This window comes from Littorina saxatilis, linkage group LG5, assembly GCF_037325665.1.
Source record: "Littorina saxatilis isolate snail1 linkage group LG5, US_GU_Lsax_2.0, whole genome shotgun sequence".
Classification (NCBI taxonomy): domain Eukaryota; kingdom Metazoa; phylum Mollusca; class Gastropoda; order Littorinimorpha; family Littorinidae; genus Littorina; species Littorina saxatilis.
This window is the reverse complement of record NC_090249.1, coordinates 29,318,099-29,333,247: the sequence shown is the minus strand read 5'-3', so window position 1 is coordinate 29,333,247 and position 15,149 is coordinate 29,318,099. Positions and strand designations below refer to the sequence as shown.

General features: G+C 40.3%; 1 protein-coding gene across 1 annotated transcript in view; it reads right to left on the bottom strand.

Annotated features, from left to right (window-relative positions):
- Positions 1-15,149, bottom strand: part of LOC138966808 (lethal(3)malignant brain tumor-like protein 3) — a 33,353-nt gene that overhangs the window by 15,683 nt on the left and 2,521 nt on the right. Inside the window, exons 2-12 of the mRNA XM_070339149.1 lie at positions 14,343-14,631; positions 10,579-11,034; positions 9,861-10,084; positions 8,874-9,464; positions 6,013-6,148; positions 5,291-5,435; positions 4,475-4,641; positions 3,922-4,004; positions 3,123-3,357; positions 2,059-2,153; positions 33-261 (exon numbers count right to left, since the gene is read on the bottom strand). Coding sequence (XP_070195250.1) covers positions 33-261; positions 2,059-2,153; positions 3,123-3,357; positions 3,922-4,004; positions 4,475-4,641; positions 5,291-5,435; positions 6,013-6,148; positions 8,874-9,464; positions 9,861-10,084; positions 10,579-11,034; positions 14,343-14,616 — 2,635 coding nt within the window. The 5' untranslated portion in view covers positions 14,617-14,631. The remainder of the gene's footprint in view (positions 1-32; positions 262-2,058; positions 2,154-3,122; positions 3,358-3,921; positions 4,005-4,474; positions 4,642-5,290; positions 5,436-6,012; positions 6,149-8,873; positions 9,465-9,860; positions 10,085-10,578; positions 11,035-14,342; positions 14,632-15,149) is intronic.

Below are 15,149 nucleotides of genomic sequence, written 5' to 3'. Positions count from 1 at the left end.
GTCAGCAAACTTCACCAAACAAATATACTTACTACAAGGAGGAGAAAGCGCACGGGCATTCTCCTGACACCAGCCCACTGGGTGAATGTAAGGGGAGGTAATGTCACACCAGTAATCGTACACGTCCTCCCAGCTGTCAAAATGAACGAGGACTTTGTCGCCAAGAACATCCGTCACAGTGGCCACGCAGATCAGGGCGGTGTTCTTACGATCAACAGCCTCAAGCTTCATCCCAACACGGAAAGCGCTTGGAGTCACGTTCTGTTTGCAAAAGGAAGATTGAAGAATTAAGGTAAGTTTGTGCTACATCACTTTTGTTGATGTTTTCACAGCTGTAACTATAGATACAGTCAAGCATAGGGTACACACCTTGAAAAAGCATGCAGTGACATTAACAGGGCCTCTTGCAGTCAGTGTGAAAGATGCGGCCCTTGATTTAGATAATCACAGCCACGCAAGATCACTGGTCATTAAAACATTGACTGTAGCTCAAATGTCTTGAAGAAATGTAATAAATTGATAAAAACTTAACAACACAAACACACAGATCAAACATGTGAGCATCATTAACTCTTAGCATCCTGTACTGTTCTCTATAGAGTAATGCTCATATCCTGTAAGGATTTGTGAAAATGAGCCATAAATAGGGTTACTCGGCAAAATGTGTGTAACTTTTGTATTTGTTGATAGATTTGCTTTATATTTTAGGGGAGGTTAGCACTTAGGTTGTTCTACATGCCTAGTATGTTACTTTAGTTTTATTTACCCTTTTACCTGTAAAAAATTAAACTTAATTAGCAATTGCAGGTGTTATTATATGTGTGTGTGTTAATAAAACATTTTCATGGACAACTTTCTTATGTTGTGGTGTTTAAAGTGTACAGACATCATGCCAAGAAGTAAACATGCACACCACTGACCTTTGGATGACTTTATAATGCATTATTGATGAACGAAATCACAGGTACCAATAAGTCACGTTTTCTTCTATTCACAGTTTTCACTTCAAAACTAATGTCAGTCAGAATGCAATTTCCACAACAGTTTTCAAATGTATTAGTGTCTCCGGGAAAAGTTGAAGAAAATACTCCACTGGTTTGGCATCTAATCCCAAAGGCATAGTTGGTCCAAATTCACTTTCAAAAGGTTCTTTTTCGAAGTCCTCAATAATGTCCACCCATTCTGCATCAGAGTCAACTTCTGCGTCGGACTCAGAACTATCGATCTCTACCTCCGAATCAAAATCACTGAGATCGGCAGTGTGCACTGTAGACACTGAAATATCACTCTGGTTGTCAACACCAAGTCCCTGCGCTCTTTCTGCGATTAACTGATCGATTAAATCGCCAAATTCTGATCCACTGTCGGACGCATCATCTGCCATGGCGGCCACAAGGTGTGCAGAAAAAAATCCGAGAAAAATTGCGCTAAAACAACCCCAAACAAAGAAAACTGCAGTCAGCGGGAACAGACGACGCAACTAGAACGTTTCCGGAAGTGGACTAAACCTTCTCTCTCGCACAGAAGAGCTCCAACTTCCTTTGAGGTCATTTCTAAAAATGGCATCAGCGAGTTGCGGTTTCGTGCGGTACAGGACTGACATAGAGGTGCGGTTTCATGCGGTACAGGACGCTAAGAGTTAAGGTCAACTGCCGTTGCACAAATTTAAAAAAAAGACATATTGCGAAATCAGTAGGAAACATTCTAAACTTTATTGTCCAGTTACCCCCCGTCTGTCATGTACAGGCATGGGAATTGAAAAAAGTAAAAAAGGCTGAAAATTTGTAAGTAATGGTAAAGTTGACGGCGCGAAGCGCCTAGCCCTGCTAGGGGGGTTCGGGGGCATGCCCCCTCGGAATTTTTTTTCTCCAAAGAACCCAAATGGTGCAATTTGGTGTCATCCAAGCTCCAAGTTTGCCATTAAATTCAGTTTTTAGAACCATTTTTGCCTCCTTCATTTATTCGGCGGACACTTTTGCTTTTTCGGCGGAACAAAAAAAAATTCGGCGGAAATTTGCCTTTCGGCGGACAATTCCCATGCCTGCATGTAATACTCACCGTTGCTGGCTGATTGGCAAAAAGAGTTTTAGGAGCTGCAATGGATTTAGTTGTCCGCAAGTAAGTAGCCCAGTTAAAACTGTTTTGAGGAATTTCTGAAACAAGAAGAGCAAACGCTCGATCGAGTCACTTTCGCAGTTCTGAATATTATATGAGGCATCAGATGGACAGGAAGAAATTGCTATTCACAACACAATGAGTCACGTTCACATAAAATTTGAGCCCGGTCACTTTTATAGTTTCCGAGAAAAGCCCAACGTTAAGTTGTGTGTTGCCGAACAGAAAAGGCTAGTTATCTCCCTTGTTTTTCTGATAACGTTCGTAAAAGGCTACAGATGTAAATACTTTGATGTAAAGAATAATCCTACAAAGTTTCAATCACATCCGATGAACTTTGTCAAAGATATAAAATGTCTAATTTTTCCTTTGACGCTGACCTGTGACCTTGAAAAAGGTCAAAGGTCAACGAAACCATCGTTAAAGTGTAGAGGTCATTGGAGGTCACGACTAAACAAAATATGAGCCCGATCGCTTTGATAGTTTCCGAGAAAAGTCCAACGTTAAGGTGGTGTCTACGGACGGCCGGCCGAACGGCTGGACGGCCGGCCGGCCGGCACGGACGGCCGGACAGACTAACACTGACCGATTACATAGAGTCACTTTTTCTCAAGTGACTCAATAAAAACGAAGAAGCAGAATTATAATACATGTACCAATATTTATTTTTTTTGTTCAGCAGAACTGTTAAAAAAAGTTAAATCTAAAATTGTGCAGAACATTAGCAGAATGGTTAGTAAAATCAGAAAGAAACAATGATCATATGTGGGACACTTGAAACGTTTTAGCACTTCTATTTTTGCTTGAATATTCAAGTTAGAACATACATCTCATGCCACATGCCTCCGCTTGTTTCTCCTGCTGCAGGACTGAATTACCTAATGAAACATGAGGTCTAGAAAATGTAAAAGAAGAATGATCTCTCTGAAAATGCTAGAAATCTGCAAACTGTCAGAAAAATCTCATGCCTGCTACTAAAGGGCAGCAAACACATCAAAAGTACGTACGTTTTGGAGGTTGAAGGGGCCTGTTGTTTTTCTCGCACCATCCGATGGGAAAAATGAAGGGGGAATCAGCATTACACCAGAAATCATAGCATTCTGAGTAGCCATCAAAATGAAGACGCAGCCTATACCCCTGGGTTTCAGCGACACTCAGAACACAAAACAAGTTCTGGTGTTTTGGGTCCACCCCTTCCAAACGCATTCCTGCCTTGAAAGCATTCTTCTGTGACGGGAATGGCTGAAAGTAAAAACTCAGATTCTGATCTGTTTCTTCAAATTAATATAACCATATTTCTGTACCGTAACAGATTCTCATTGAAAGGAAAAGAAAAGAGACAAAACTACTACATGTATACATGTGTTCTTTTAAATTGTTTCAAAACGTCTTTTGTATGTGTTCTTCATTCAATGATATACAAACCCTAACTATAAGCTTCAACTTTCTTATCAAAGCAAAGAATGAGAAGCAGACAGACAGAGAAGACAGGAAACAGTGAGAAAGAAGAGACAGAGGCTAGACAGTGAGGCCAGAACAGAAGGAGAAACAGACAGAGAAACAAGGGACAGAGTGAGAGAGAGACAGAAAAAGACAGAGACTCGAGAGAGTACGGGTGCGCGAGTAAACGAGAGAGAGAGAGAGAGAGAGAGAGAGAGAGAGAGAGAGAGAGAGAGAGAGAGAGAGAGAGAGAGAGAGAGAGACAGAGAGAGAGAGAGAGAGAGAGAGAGAGAGAGAGAGAGAGAGAGAGAGAGAGAGATGAGGTGATATAAGAAAATGACATCCACAGATAAAAGGAGAACTTACATCTTTGAACAGTCTTGCGGGGGCACCCACAGCTTTCTGTTCGTCCAAATAGGCCTGCCAATCAAATCCTTTGCCCTTTTTACCTGTAACACGACCTGATGCTCATTAAAGTCAACATCAAAGGAAAAAGTAGATCAGAGAACCGAAACAAGTTGTGACAAGGGAAGCAGATGTAAACAATAAACAAATTGCCTCATCAAGTTATTCTGGATTAACAAAAATGCTGTACTGGATACTGACTGATATGTGGACTCGTTTTCTTCTTCGTCAGCTATTGACAGATATGAGCTAACGACTGCATTTAATTGTGGCAAATGTCTAACAGAACACTGACAAATTACACATACACTACAGTGGAGACTGAGCTAAGAAGCTGCGAGTCAGATCTCTTCCTCGCGCTAATTTCATCTCAAAATTGAAGCTCTGATAAAGCACACATACTCACAGGTTAAATGCTATCCTTTCATGCCTAACAGCATTGATCAAAGAGACAACCACTACCTTTTCCCAGCAGAACTGACTGGATAAGGCAATCAGTAACACGAACACTTACTTGGGGCACTGAAGGGTCTGTCTCTCTCTGGCATCACTTCTGATTCAGTGGCAGGTGGTGTGATGATTGTAATCTGGTTCTCCTCACCCACAGATTTCTTGTGCTTCTTCTTCAGGTTGACCAGCATCTTGGAGGACAGCAGACTCTGTGGGGACTGTTTGTTTTTCCTGGAAACACAATTTTTGGATAGTCAAAGTGCACCGTTTCTTATGAACGAATATGCAACGGTATATTGTCTCAGTGAAGAAATACTGTCTATTTAAGACCTGTTTTGATTGTACACATGTTACCCAGCATTCGCTGTGATGATACCAGCCTTCTCGTTTTTTTAAATTACTCACAGTGATATAGCCGGTGGTTAATTCATTCATCTTCACAAAACATTCCAACAAAACTTGCCCGCAGACGAGTTCAGTGCAAGTTGTAATGTGTCAGTCGTTTGTTCTTAGTGACCTAATTTAATCACCCCCCTGTATTTAACCACCCGTTACGTCCATTCTGGTAAGCCGAACTTATAGGCATGTTGTTTGACTGAGCATGCGTGCTTGTTTATGGGAACTGGTTTTTGAGTTCTACAGGGTATGGAACTAGGACTATTTGAACAAAACAACAAAAGAACCAACCAACACTCTCATTTTCTTTTTTTTTCTCCAACCTCTTGTGCTTCATTTGTAACTGGCAAAACTCTGTCATGTTTGGTATGAGCGCGTAGGTCAGGATCTTTACTAGTCATCATTACCACCGGGTCATGTTGATATCCATTTCCTCCACAATATTAGAAATAACTGATAATGACATTTTACAACAGAAACAAACCTTCCAGCAAATGCACCGACACAAGCCTGTGAGCAGAAACGTCCAGTTTTGCAGAAGTCCCGGAGGTATCCATATTTGCCACAATTTTCACACTTCCTCAGTGGTTCTTTCTCTTTGTTTGGCATCTCAGCTTGCAAATCTGAAACTTGAAATACACATAACATTGTAATATATTATATACAGGGAAGAGCTATGCAGTAATGAAACAAGAAACACATTAAGAGACTGAGCAAAAGAGGCCTCCCTTTCATTACTTCATTACACAAATGCCTGCGGTTAAAACACAAAATGAATAACATTTCTGCTTTAAATAAATTTAAAGTTTCTGAAATGACACCTATTCCACATAGTGGGCAAACTTTTACAAGTTATAGGTATTCTTGCATGTTCTGCATGACCAGTAACCAGTTCAGCTTTTGAGTATTCAGTGGCAGCAGAAATATTGGTGCTTTATCAGACAACGATGAGGATGAAAGTCGCTTGTTCATTTCAATGCTTGTTATTCTCTCAGGTGCCAGGAGACTGGTTCCCAATGACTCTCACTTACTCTATTACACATGTCGTATGCATGTGGAGCGCTTACTTCCCTTTGTATATCAGGTGCTTTTTCAGGACTTGCTCAAACCCTGTATCTTCAACAGTCTGGTTAGACTTAATTCATGACAAACACTTTCAATCATGACAATTTAAGACTAACACAGAAGACACAACAGAGATCTTACTTCCATCAGATGTGAGGGAGGCAGTGATAGTGAAATCTGTTGTATTCACACCAACAGCTGAGTCAACCACCGTCTTCACTGGTGGGGTCTGCTCCTCTGTCACCATCTCCATCAGACCAAACTCGTTTACCTTGAACTGGAACAAAACTTCTCTGTCAATGTTTACCGATGGTAAAAAATTAACTTTTTGTTTTACCATATGAATTGATAAAATGTTAAATAAACCAACATTTTGAACAACTATTTTGCTCAAGTAATTATTTGCATACAATACAGTATACAAGCTTTAATGATCTTTCATGTTCTTTGTTTTTTTTATATGCAGTTCATTTCAAAGTTATGAATGTGATGGAAAAATGTCACTGGACCTCAATGCATGATGTCACATACAAATTCTGCAATTACCCCTATTTTTGGGAGGGAAAAGGAATCAATTGCCAGGCATGGGAATTGAAAATTGTAAAAAAGGCTGAAAATTTTTAGCTGAAGACGCGAAGCGTCAAGTCGACGGCGCGAAGCGCCTAGCCTTACTAGGGGGGTCCGGGGGCATGCCCCCCCGGAAATTTTTTTCTCCAAAGAACCCAGATGGTGCAATCTGGTGTCATCTGAGCTCCAAGTTTGCCATTAAATTCTGGTTTTAGAATCAGAGTTTTTAGTACCAATTTTTGATTTTTTGAAGAAAAAAAATATATACAGTAAAACCTGCGAGCAAAGGACACTCTTGGGGAGCCTTGCCACTGTCCTTTGTAGCAAGGTGTTCTTTCTTATGAATATGAATGCGCCAACATTTTTTTGGAGAAAAAAGAAACCAACAGTCACTGATTCTTTTTTGCCACAGTGATTATTAAAACTCAAAGTTTTGAAGCCCTCAAGTTTTTTTGTTTTTTTTGTTGTTTTTGTTCAAAGAAAAGGAGAGAGAGAGAGAGAGAGAGAGAGAGAGAGAGAGAGAGAGAGAGAGAGAGAGAGAGAGAGAGAGTGAGAAAGAGAGAGAGAGAGAGAAAAAAAAAGAGAGAGAGAGAGAGAGAACGAACGAGAGAGAGAACTAGAGAGAGAGAGGTGCAATCGGTTTCTTATCTGAAGCAATGGGCCATTCACAGAAAGATTCTTTGATCGAGCTGTTGAAAACCACTCGAAGAGTTCTTCGTTCAACTCATCATAGGTTGTTTTTCTTCTCTTAACACATTTTGCCGTCGATCTGGCACCGGAGTCCCACTGACTGAGAATTTGTGTTCGATCAGCTTTTATGTTGGAAATTTGAGTTTTTCCGCAATTCAGCTCATCAGCAACTTTTCGAACGGTCTTTATGACATCGACTCTCTCTTCTAAAGTCACAATTTTTCGTTTTGGCATGATGAGACGAAGACGAAGGATGAAACGAAGATGCATCACAGTACAGAAAGTAGAAACCCGAAATGTTTGTGAGTTCACGGCATCGACCAATGAGCGTGCACCATACAAAAATCAACTTCTTTCAAGTGCTGTCATTGGCTTACAAAATAAGCTTCTCGCGCGTTCACATCGCCAGCGAGATTGTATTTGCAGAACCAAGATGGCGGACCAGCGTCTGCTAAAAGCTGTCTGCTTCAAGGGTTTGTCCGTTGTTGACAAGTAACGAACCCAATCGGGACCAAAAAAGGGTGTCCGCGTCCGCGCCTTTGAGGTGTTCGCTCTTTTAAGGTGTTTTTGAGAGTAAAATACATCCGTCCTCACTTGAATTGTCCGTTATGCTAAGGTGTCCGCCGAAATAAGGGTCTGCTAGATGCAGGTTTTACTGTACATGTATTATATGGTTGAAATTTGTTAAAAAATTGATCTGTTGAGACTGACAAACAGGAAAATGTAACTTGTAACACAATCTGGTTTACTTTCAAACATAAAAGTTACAAAGGCTCACCAATAAGAATTGCCTACTTAAGTTACTTTCCCATGATCTCTTACAATGAGTTTTAAAAAAAAGTATAAAAAAAAAGAAGAAAATAAGGCTCAATGCATAGATTTTTCTTCGATTTGTGGGTTAGCGGTTTGGGTACCAGCCCAGCTCCAACCCTTGCTTAAATTTGGTAAATATAGTTCGAAGATTACGAATACGATCAGCACAGTGACATTCGAATGGAGAAAAACTGAAACATATGCGCAAAGTTCAGATCTAGAGCGGTGTTCTTCGCTTGACTTGAACCAAAATCTGTTCTTCTTCTGCCGTATAAAATCGAAGGAAAATCAAACAATTCAGGAGCACTGTGCCTTACTTGAGCAGAAAAAAACCCTGGCAAACGTTGATTGTCCTTCAGAGAAGAGCACGTTTCAATGTGCTTCCCTGCGGAGATGGTCAGTAACAGTTAGTAGGTGTTGCAGACGATGCACCATGCTGAACCACGGATATCAATTTTTCTAAATCGGGTGCCGACGCGCTGTTTGTCTCTATTCACTTCTACAACAGCCGACACCCACTCTCATTTCCATTTGTTCGCGCATCCAGTGTCATCGAATCTTTGAGCACGTTTTACAACACGCGCGATCGACATTTTCACTGGTACACTGCGTTCAATGCTGTCGCGTGCCCGCGAATCAACAGCGAGCTGTTTCACTCAAAGTTCAAGTAACTGAGGCGGGCGGTAGCAGTGCGTGAACAAAGTTTTCGCGGGCTTTTGCGCTACGGCAAAAGTAACCGGTGCTTTTTTGTGTGCCTCCCCCCTTTATTTTTTCGGCGGACTACTTTTGCTTTTCCGGCGGAACAAACAAAAATTTTGGCGGAAATCCGCCATTCGGCGGACAATTCCCATGCCTGATTGCGCAAATGTCTTTTACCACAGGTACCCCAAAGTCAGGCTTTCTATGAAGCAACAAACTGAAGAATTTCAAACCTTCAAATTACTGCCAGGCAGACTTGCAATGCCATCAGCCCAGTCCATAACCTTCATGGCGTCAACCTCAGACGTTGTAGCAGGAGCAGTGGTATCCATCGCCTCCCCTCTTTGTGCCTCAACCTCTTGCGCAGCTGTTTTTGGAGCAATGTCTTTTCCCACAGGCAACCTAGGAATCAAGGTGGATGCTGTTCCCTGAATGGACATCACAGCATTCTCCTGGCTGATGGTAGTGATTGGTAAAGACGTCACAGCTAGTTTAACTTGAGGCTCTCCGACTAAGACTGCTGTTGATTCTGGCGGTTTCTTCTCTGGAGTTATTGCGTTAATGTCTGTTTTGGGCTGCAGAAATGACCCAGCAGAACTACAAATGGGAAAGCCCTGTGAAATGCTGACCACTGGTTCAGTGGTCAAACCCATTGTGCCAGAACTGGACAGGGTTGTGATGGTGATGGGTCCAGGCCGCAGAAGGCGGTTGACTGGAACTCCTGTGAGGAGTCTTGCGTCTGGAATTTTCTGGGGCCGTGTGTTGGGTGCGGTGGGGCGCAGACTGATGTGTGTCATTCCTTGCATGTTGGTTGTAGCCATCACCTGCAATAAAAAACATTGAAAGTTTGTACACAGATTCAAAGTTTTTGCAAAAATCCAATCCAGCTCCAACATTAGTTTAGTAAATGCCCAAAGCATAGGTACGACCCTAGCGTCATCAAAACAACTCTGACTCCTAACCTGAACATAAGCACACAAACACTGAAACCCTTCAATCATACAAGGAGCATGATATTGAACCATAGCCTTCAATAACATTCACCCTAAAATCCAAACAAAAAACGAACCAATCATTATACAGGTATGCCATTTTACCCTTTGAGGAAAAAATAAAACAATAGCTAACAGCAAAACAGGTATCATAGATAAATACTAAGAGACATTTATCCATCCAATCTTATCTTATAGAACTGGTCAACGGCCATATCTGTGGCTCACCTGGTTGACAAACTGGGCTTGCTGGGCTTGGGAAGTAATCCCTGCGTTAGAACCGCCTGGAGCAGCAGCCAAGCCCACGGCTTTGGCGGTGTTTGCGGGGCGAAACAGGGGCATGATAGTGGCTCCAGGCACTGGCTGCTGGCCGGCCATTTGCAGTGCCACCTGGGTGCTCATCTGCCGAGGGGCCAGGCGAGTCGGCTGTGCTGTGATCAGTTGTGGGCGACCTGTGTACAGAAGATGAGAAAAATGTGAATTCGTAAGACTTCGTTTTCACGAGAGTTCAGCATCTGACCTGCAATTGTGAGTTAAAGAACGGAAGCTTCTACAGAGTAAAAAAATCCATGTTTGGTTACAACAGGAGACCATACCAATGACAACATTTATGGGGAAAGGGTGGCTATAAACTTTTGCATTAATCAGCTAATAAGATACTAAAGAAATTGACCAAAGGCTGGTAAACAAAATATCTGATACATGTATTCAAAATCGACCTGGAAAAAAGTTATACTTAGCTGCATAATAGAATTAGAACAAATCCTCAAAACTTGAAAACTTGCGCCTAAAAATGTTCTCTGACACAATGGATGCTTTTGATTTTGCACTTCAGCATCATTCAGGAGTCTGTGAGAAATAAGTACACACAAGAAAGAATTAAAAATGAACACGACGTCAAACAAAATAAAAATCATTTCTAGTAAAGCCAGACATGTCAACTCACTTGACACAGGGTTAAATGCAATGGGCCGGTTGATCAATACAGGAAAAGCAGCAGCAGAACGAATGGACATCTGCTGGGGCTGGGATGGCTGCAAGCCTGGCTGGGAACCGGTTGCTATAGTAACAGGCGTACCCCGAAGCGGTGCCATGGCCTGGAACTGAACTTGCTGGGACAGAACAGAAGATGAAGAGATGGACCGAAGCGTGTTAATGGAAGTGGGTACGCTGAAGCTCTGTCCAACAGTAGTCTGGAAGGGCAGTTGCAGACGGTTGTGCATCGCCATGGCGATGTTGCTGTTCTGCAATGTGCTGTACACCTGTGGTCTCAGCTGGATGGTGGTGGGGTTGGGCACCTTGAGGGCGGTGTGGGTCTGGGTCACCTGGGTGTTGCCCAGCAACGAGGCTGTGGGTGTCATCACAGCGGAAGACCCCGGTGTGGACATCACTGGTAATGTTCCTGTTCGAAGATCACAAAAAAGTCAAGGTCAAGCCTGAAGGTCAATGAGGCTTTATATTTTACTGAATATACATTGCCAATAATAGAATTTTAGATGAATACAACATGAATCTCCAGGTGTGATAATTGACATGACTTCTTCTGAAAAATGCAGATACTGGAAATTTCTGTTAAAAAAGTCAACAAGTAGCACACTTTGCTTTCAAACAAGGCTTTTCTTTTATGTACTAATGCGGTTTCGTATAGTTTTAAAATGATTCATTACAAAATACTTTAACAGCATATCTAATAAGTTACAGAAATTAAAAATAATGCTGCACTGCTGTATTTATACTCAAACCGATCAAAATAACTTCTCTCTCATATCATAAACAACACAACACTCAACTTCCAAGTGCTAATAGTATACAAAAATATCACTCTATTATTCAAAGCAAAACACTCAAAAAGCAAACACACTGCAAAACAATGGCAACAGGTGTACATATAACCATGTTCATTTGTTTCAGTGAAGAAACAAAATTGGTATTGCAAAAACAGAACAGTTCTCAAGCAGAAGACAAACAAAAACAAAAAATTAATCTTGTCTTAGAGTTTGACAAAACACAACAAGGAAAATTATTTATCAAAATCACTTACTAATCTTTAAAACAATTAATAAAATAAAGTTACTGTATTAGAAACAGTAAGGCGAAATTACTACATTTAGTCAAGCTGTCGAACTCACGGAATGAAACTGAACGCACTGCATTTTTTCACCAAGAAAATACAGCTTCGTCATTCCCCGCGAGAAGGAAATTGCTCACCTTCCACGTGCAAAACGCAGTGAAATTGACAAGCCAGAATAGCGCAGTAGCGTATTGCGCTAAGCGGGAAAGCGTGCTCTTCTGTATTCTTCTGAACTTTCTGAGCTTGTTTTGATTACAACATATATAGATCTATATGTTTTTTAAAGAAAAAGATGAAATCCTTTTCGGGTCGATTTCTTAAATTTTAATTGTAGTACTAATTAACCTGTTCGTTAATTGTGATCACATTTTAAGAGTAAACATAGCATATGTAAATATTTTTAGATTCAGAATTTGATGAAGAATACGATGCAATCAGTATTAAATCTGTTTGCAAAAAATTGCTTTTAATGACAACTTTAAATAGTTTAATGAGCAAAAATTAATTAGTTTTTAAGCCTCCAAGCTGAAATGCAATACAAAAGTCTGGGCTTTGTCGAAGATTACTTGACCAAAATTTCAACCAATTTGGTTGAAAAATTAGAGCGTGACAGTGCTGCCTGAACTTTAACAAAAAGCCAGATATGACGTCATCAAAGACATTTATCAACAACAGGTCTGGGGATATCATACCCAGGAACTCTCATGTAAAGTTTCATGAAGATCGGACCAGTAGTTTCTCTGAATCGCTCTATACAGACGCACACACACACACACACACACACACACATACAACATACACCACAACCCTTATCTCGATTCCCCCTCTATGTTAAAACATTTAGTCAAATCTTGACTAAATGTAAAAAAGAGAACAATACGCACAAAATAAAATCTTTTTTAATAAAAGCAAGATGATAACATTTAACAATGAGGGTTTTTCAGAATAAATCAAACAGAATCTCAAAATCCTACAATAAACTATAAACGTAGTAAAAACAAGTCGCGTAAGGCAAAAATACAACATTTAGTCAAGCTGTCAAACTCACAGAATGAAACTGAACGCAATGCAATTTTTCAGCAAGACCGTATACTCGTAGCATCGTCAGTCCACCGCTCGTGGCAAAGGCAGTGAAATTGACAAGAAGAGCGGGGTAGTAGTTACGCTGAGAAGGATAGCACGCTTTTCTGTACCTCTCTTCGTTTTAACTTTCTGAGCGTGTTTTTAATCCAAACATATCATATCTAAATGTTTTTGGAATCAGGAACCGACAAGGAATAAGATGAAAGTGTTTTTAAATTGATTTCGAAAATTTAATTTTGATCATAATTTTTAATTTTCAGAGCTTGTTTTTAATCCAAATATAACATATTTATATGTTTTTTGAATCAGAAAATGATGAAGAATAAGATGAACGTAAATTTGGATCGTTTTATAATTTTTTATTTTTTTTTTACAATTTTCAGATTTTTAATGACCAAAGTCATTTATTAATTTTTAAGCCACCAAGCTGAAATGCAATACCGAAGTCCGGCCTTCGTCGAAGATTGCTTGGCCAAAATTTATCAATTTGATTGAAAAATGAGGGTGTGACAGTGCCGCCTCAACTTTTACAAAAAGCCGGATATGACATCATCAAAGGTATTTATCGAAAAAAATGTCCGGGGATATCATTCCCAGGAACTCTCATGTCAAATTTCATAAAGATCGGTCCAGTAGTTTGGTCGAATAGCTCTACACACGCACACGCACAGACATACACCACGACCCTCGTCTCGATTCCCCCTCTATGTTAAAACATTTTGTGAAAACTTGACTAAATGTAAAAAGTAAGTGCACACAGGATAAAGCAAATGGGAACAGGCAAAATCTAGTAACCAAGGGCACAGCATGCAGAAAAACAACCATTAACAAGCAATGATTAGTTTACCCTTCACCACGGTGATAGGACTGGGTGTGGATGCACAACTAGACAGACAAGCTGAAGACAGACTAGAAGTGGCGGGAGCAACCAGCAGGGTGCTCTCCCCTCCACTGGCATTCTTCAGGTTTATGATGCCTGAGAGGAAGGAAAGGTCACCTAATCAGTAGGATTGCTGACAGAAGTCAACAACTAAAAGACAGTAAAAGACATACAATTAATTCTCTTCTGACATGAATCTGCCCGCAAGGACAGAAAAATAAAGGCAGCTTCCAGTGCAAAGAAATCAAGAAAAACTATACACTTGCATAGTTTGATTTTGAAAGAACAAATTCCAAACCATACATACACTTTTCTTTTACAAGTTTTAGTCTAGTTTCTGCCTCAAATTTAAATCTGACATCAAAGTATCTGCAAGCATTGTTAGCAGGAGGGAAACAAATGTTTTGCTTTATTCAAATTAAAAGCTTACCACTTCCAAATGTCCAATGAAATGCTATTAGTATTTCTTCTTCCAGACCCAACATCTCATTCAGGAAATAACAAGCATCAAGAAAAATATTAACTTCAAGCCCATTCGGCACAAGCAAGAAGAAAGAAAGTGTCATTGATTTCAATGATTATAATACAAAAGTGTCTTAATAATACAAAAAGTGTCATGGTCATTTAAAAAAAATCATTATCATACAAGATGCTTCATGTCTCAAGCATAATTTACCATTGCTAATGGTCAGGTTGATGCCGGTTGGAAACGCCATGACATTGGTAGGTGACGACACTTGCGAGAACGGCATAGAGGTCACCATCGAAGCAGGACTGGCAACCACCGGAACCGTTCCCTCACTCACAGCAGTAGGGGCCAGCAGACGCGGGCTTTTGGTAGCATTTTCGTTGACGTCAGAACTAGCCACTTGAGCAGGAGACACAGTCACAGTTGTGGTGACTGGACACGTTTTCACCAGTAAACTTTCTGCATGTGATGCATTCATCATAGGAAGGAGCAGTTTCTGCAAAAAAATTTATCAAAGAGTTAGCAGCTGCTCTGTAAATGGTTATTAAACACCATCAAAATATTTTGAACCAGAAAAAACAAAGATTCTATTGCTGACATAATATGAGAATTATGACAGCCAGATAAAAACAGCCAAAATGATCGAGATTTAATGTTCTAAAATAGGAGTAGACTTTCAGCAAAATGCTTTACGTAGGAGGACTTAGTTTATAGAATTTGCCTCTGGAATTGGAGCTCTCTATGGGGTAATTCCTTACTTCCTTATTTCAAATGAAGTAATTGTACAGCGATTATTTAGTCTAGCTTTAACATGCAGATGCATGCAATAATGTGCATTGTTTCTGAAGGTCTAAAGCTAAACGACAAATTATATAATAGTAATACCCAAAGCCTCTGGGTGATTTGCAGAGCATCAATTAAATAATTGTTGACTTGAAGTAACAAAAATAACTCCTTATATCAAATTAACAAAGTTCCTTTTACAAACAAGAGAAGTCTACAAGTACAAACACA